We start from the raw sequence: 6,000 nt of genomic DNA, 5'->3' as shown, positions 1-6,000 counted from the left end.
AGTAGATAACACAGGATCCACCATTCACAATAAGTGATAACACAGCTCACCTCCTCCTCCTGTACAATGACTGATAACACCTCTATATACAGTAGATAACACAGGATCCACCATCACAATAGTTGGTGTCACAACTCACCTCCTCCTCCTTAGACACTTTAATACAATTAATAGGATCAATGTAAGTCTGTTGCTTCTGATGTACATGTAAATTTCCTGAAACAGGAATTTTGAGTCTAGAACAATCCCAGTGACCAGGGTAAAATTACAAGATTTATTTTTTTAAAAGCAGATTATGATATAAAAAATATGTAAAAAAAAAAAAACTTGGTTTACACAACAAATTTTGTGATGACACATTCCCTTTAGTCATATAATTGATTGAGAATTGTTATGTTATGAGGGATACAAAATCCTAGCGATAGGGACATGTCCAGAGAGGAGACTACATTTAGTTCTGCGGTGGGTAACCTGACAGAAGACATTTGCCCTCCCAAAGTGTTACCAGTACCTGATCATTCTCTCCTGAAAAGTAGCTAATCACTGAGCTTAGTGGCTCATGTCTTCTACCGCAGCAGAACCACTGCACCCAGTGATTGGCTGCAGCGGTGATGTGTGCTGTAGGTGTGAGGACACTACTGAACCTGAAACCCAGAGACCAGAGCAGTGGCAGAGAGCCGGGGCTGGACCCGGGGAGAGTGAGCGCCATCCGTATACATCACATCTAGCGTTGTGTGAGCGGCGTATGAAGGCTGCGGCATCTAGAGGGCACTTCTCCAGAATTGGGTGCATTAAATATACATTTATTAAGTCTGAATTGTACAAACATGAGAAAGCTATAACCAGTCTGAAGAAAATAGAAGCAGTCTTTGGATCAAAAACAAGTCACAGGATCAGAGCCCGCATAAATAAAAAAAAAAGTCCATCCATGAGGTTTTCTTCGGAAGTCGGAAGAGTCAAGCCAGGGTCTTGCATTATTAATTATGTCCTCTTCGAAGCTCCCTTCCATTTTTTTCTCTGCCTCCCAGTACAATCACTCCCGTACTGAGGGGAGGGCAGGGTCACCACAGCGTCCGGCAAATGGAGGGAGTCACCAGAACCCATTGGTCCTGAAGCCTTTGGCAATGGAATGATAATTTTTATTTTTTCGGCAGTCCTTTTTTGTTGTTGTGTTTCTTCTTTTTAGCAGCAGCAGCGCAGATAATAAATATAAAAATATATATACATCTGTTGGAATATTTACAAGGAAAGCTAAAAAATAAATAGCGCCTTAAAAATAAAAAGTGAAGATGGTAAAAAGGTAGTATTTTTTTCCACGGAAGGATGAAGGATGATGGTCAGCCTTGTGTCGGGAGCGGATTACACCTAAGGTAGGAGAATTCAGGTTAATATATAAATGGCAGAAATAAAGTGTGAACGAAGTTGTATAAGCAGTTAAAGGGTTATTCTCAAAAAAATTTGATGTTATTCCCTGGAAGTTCATGTGCGGCCTCTGCTCCATGCATTGTCTATGGGGCTTCTTGGTCATTTCCATTAGTTCAGTAGACAATGAGTGGAGTGTTGGCCACGCATGAGCTGGGAAGCAGAACCCTGATCTCGGTATTTCCAGGGGTCCCTTCAGTCAGCAAGTTATACCCTATGCTGTAGATGGGGGGGGGGGGGGAATAACTTCTTTGTTTTGGGAAATAACCCTTTAAGTATCAAGTAGGCACTGGCATTAAATGTGGACTGCCAGTCAATGTATGAAGACAGTGGCATAAAGTACCAACAGAGAAAGTCACATACAACTAAACAAGGTTGCATGTTAAGGTACACGTCAGAAAATTTCATTATTTTATTATTATCCAGACAGAAGAAATAGGAGTCAAATACACACAATTCTAAAATTCTAAAGCATTCAGACCCACGATAAAGTCCAGACCATCCTTCACGACCCCCAAAGAAAAAGCGTACACTTAGATAGTAAGTGTGAATATTACATGCAACAGAAAAGCTCATCTCCATACCAATACTATAATTTGCGGCACAACGCACAAAGTAATAGAATGTGGTTTCAATAAAGTGCATCAAAAAGTGGCCAAACAGCAATATTCAGAGAAACAACCATGTGTGTAAACACTAGTCGGTTCCAAATTACTCATCCTGTTGCTGTCATGTGGGAGTACCCCTGAGGAAGTTAATTTGCATGGTGATGCACAGCACCCCTGATTAAGCCATTTTGCATAGCGTTACACAGCACCCCTGATTAAGCCCCTTTGCATGGTGATGCACAGCACCCCTGATTAAGCCCCTTTGCATGGCGATACACAGCACCCCTGATTAAGCCCCTTTGCATGGCGATACACAGCACCCCTGATTAAGGCCCTTTGCATGGCGATACACAGCACCCCTGATTAAGCCATTTTGCATCGCGATACACAGCACCCCTGATTAAGCCCCTTTGCATGGTGATGCACAGCACCCCTGATTAAGCCCCTTTGCATGGCGATACACAGCACCCCTGATGAAGCCACTTTGCATGGAGATACACAGCACCCCTGATGAAGCCACTTTGCATGGTGATACACAGCACCCCTGATGAAGCCCCTTTGCATGGTGATGCACAGCACCCCTGATTAAGCCCCTTTACATGGTGATGCACAGCACCCCTGATGAAGCCACTTTGCATGGCGATACACAGCACCCCTGATGAAGCCGCTTTGCATGGTGATACACAACACCCCTGATGAAGCCCCTTTGCTTGGGGATGCACAGCACCCCTGATGAAGCTTTTGTGCTACATGTAATATTCACACTCCTCATCTACATGAATGCTTTGTCTTAGGGGGCCATATGGATTAGCCTGTGGACTCTGGATAATAAGTGTTGACTTTTCCTTACATATATCTGGAGGTTTTATGTTTGTGACTTTTTCGTTAGTACTTTAACAGATTCAGATATTTTATACTGTTTATTGTGCTTAAAGGGGTGATGGCTGCCGCTGGGACCCCCACCAATCCTAAAAATGAAGGGGCTGTAGTGCAGCTTCAGTGTTAGGTCCCCTTCACAGTCCAGAACAGGGTCAGCTGCTTGTCCCTTTACAGCTGCGGCCCCTTCATTATATGGATCAGCGAGGGTCCTAGAGTTCAGCTCCACACTGATCATTAAGTTATTGTCCATCTTAGCGACATGCCGTCACTATATGAGCATAAACCTTTATTTATGTGCATGAGATTGATCGACGGCAACTTTATGTCCTGCAATAGTCTCGCACCTGCAAAGATCTTGAGCGGTTATTCCAAAATAAATCAGGGATAGAGGATAACTTGCTGATTGGTGAGAATCTAATTGCTGGGACTCCAAGCGATACCGAAATTGGGACTCTGAAATCCTTAGAACTGGATTCTTACAACCAATCGCGAAGGACGAGAGGTGCGCTTGCGCAGCCTGCACACCATTCATTATCTTTGTGGCCGCCGAGCATTGCGCGTGGCTAGTTTCGTCAGTCCCATAGACACTGCGCATGTTCACCTCTGCTCTATCAAGATGGGCAGTAGAGCCCCTTATTCAGGATCGCTGGGGGCCCCAGCGGTCGGACCCACAGCAATCAACAAGTTATTACCTATCCTATGAATAGGGGACAACTTGATTTTTGGCAGAATGAACTTTTTAACTCCTTCCGAGTTTTGACTTTATCTATAAAAACTTTTTTTTATATTTTACTTTTTCACCATGTTTTGAAAGCCACAAGTTTTATCATGTTTTGTCTATGGAGCTGTTTGAGGATTTCATTTTTGTGTGACAAGCTGCATTCTTCATTGATAACATTTTGTGGCACATTTGCCCTTTTGATCACTTTTTATTACATTCTTTAGGAGGCAAAATGAACAAAAAAGATCAGCAATTCTAGTTATTCTAAACACCATTTGGTATCATTTAATTACCGGTAACGTTTTATTTTTATTCTGGGATTCGATACAATTCCGACAGTATCGCCAACATTAGATAGATTTTTATTTTTTGCTAATTTTGCACAACAAATTTTTTCTGTTTTTTGCGTTGTCGTGTTCTGGTAACCATAACTTTTTTTTATTTTTGTAAGGGATAAATAACGACACAGTTTCATGCTTATGGCTCAGTATAATCTAGGTTATACCTAATTTATATCTTTATTATGTTTTACTTCTTTGGCACAAGGAAATCACTTTTTAAGGTAATTTTGTTTCAGTCACAGTTCTTTCACTTTTTTATGTACATGGCGGTGATGGCTTTTTTGTGTGTAACAAGCTATTGTTTTTGTTGGTATCATTTTGGGCTGTGTATGAATTTTTTTTAAAAAAACCAGCAGGTCTGACGTGTTTTTTTTTTTTTTTTACAGTGTTTACCATGTTTATAGTTCCGGTTGATACAGAAAACAGCAATGCCGAATCTGTGGGGCATTAGTGTTTTTCTAAACATAAAAAACTTGTATTTTGGGGCTTTTGTACATTGAGGCCATGTGCACACGTTCAGGATTTTTCGCGTTTTTTCGCTATAAAAACGTGATAAAAACGCGAAAAAAACGCTTACATATGCCTCCTATTATTTACAGGGTATTCCGCATTTTTTGTGCAAATGTGGCATTTTTTTCTGCAAAAAAATCGCATCGCGGAAAAAAAAAGCAACATGTTCATTAAAAATGCGGAATTGCGGGGATTCCGCACACCTAGGAGTGCATTGATCTGCTTACTTCCCGCACGGGGCTGTGCACACCATGCGGGAAGTAAGCAGATTATGTGCGGTTGGTACCCAGGGTGGAGGAGAGGAGACTCTCCTCCACGAACTGGACACCATATAATTGGTAAAAAAAAAAGAATTAAAATAAAAAATAGGGATATACTCACCCTCTGATGGCCCCCGAAGTGTTCCCGCCTCTCCGGTGCATGCTCTCTCTTCCGTTCCTATAGATGGTGTGGTTCAGGACCTGTGATGACGTCACTGTCTTGTGATTGGTCGCGTGACCGCTCATGTGACTCACGCGACCAATCACAAGCCGCGACGTCATCGAAGGTCCTGAACCACACCGGCATCTATAGGAACGGACGCCGCTGAGGAGATTGGCTGTCTGCAGAGGGTGAGTATAACCATTTTTTTATTTTTTGTATTATTTTTAAACATTCTATCTTTTACTATAGATGCTGCATAAGCAGCATCTATAGTAAAAAGTTGGTCACACTTGTCAAACAGTATGTTTGACAAGTGTGAGCAACTTGTCAGTCAGTTTTCCAAGCGATGCTACAGATCGCTTGGAAAACTTTGGCATTCTGCAAGCTAATTACGCTTGCAGAATGCTAAAAAAAACACCGCGAAAAAAAACGCAAAAAAAAATGCGGATTTCTTGCAGAAAATTTCCGGTTTTCTTCAGGAAATTTCTGCAAGAAATCCGGACGTGTGCACGTACCCTGATATTTGATATTTACACTTGATATTTTGAACACTTAGAGCATTTTGTTTTACAACATTTGTTATCCCTCCCAAGTGAACTTTAGTCGCATAAATAGTACACTTCACAACTTACGTAGTGCAATGTATTAACAACAGTTGTGCTCAAAAGTTTACATACTCTGACAGAATTTTTGCTTTCTTGGCCTTTTTTCAGAGAATATGAATAACAGCAAAACTTTTTCTCCACTCATGGCTAGTGGTTGGGTGAAGCCATTTATTGTCAAACTACTGTGTTTTCTATTTTTAAATAATCATAATGACAACCCAAAACATCCAAACGATCCTAATCAAAAGTTTGCATACCCATATGCCACAAAGTATCCGCCTACAATACGCAAAACAGCACAGAGACAAGCCTCAAAACTTCTGGAACAAGGTAATTTGGAGTGATGAGACCAAAATTGAACTTTTTGGCCACAACCATAAACGTTACATTTGGAGAGAGGTCAACAAGGCCTATCATGAAAGGAACACCATTCCTACTGTAAAGCATGGAGGTGGATCACTGATGTTTTGGGGATGTGTGATCTACAAAGG

At 41.4% G+C, this 6,000-nt stretch overlaps 1 protein-coding gene across 1 annotated transcript in view; it reads right to left on the bottom strand.

Moving 5' to 3' along the window:
* Positions 1-282: 282 nt before the first annotated feature.
* DLL3 (delta like canonical Notch ligand 3) overlaps positions 283-6,000 on the bottom strand; it is a 129,132-nt gene continuing 123,414 nt past the window's right edge. Inside the window, exon 9 of the mRNA XM_077285897.1 lies at positions 283-1,365. Within this exon, the coding sequence (XP_077142012.1) occupies positions 1,360-1,365 (6 nt within the window). The 3' untranslated portion in view covers positions 283-1,359. The remainder of the gene's footprint in view (positions 1,366-6,000) is intronic.

Source organism: Ranitomeya variabilis, chromosome 2, assembly GCF_051348905.1.
Source record: "Ranitomeya variabilis isolate aRanVar5 chromosome 2, aRanVar5.hap1, whole genome shotgun sequence".
NCBI lineage: Eukaryota > Metazoa > Chordata > Amphibia > Anura > Dendrobatidae > Ranitomeya > Ranitomeya variabilis.
This window is presented reverse-complemented; position numbering and strand designations above follow the sequence as displayed.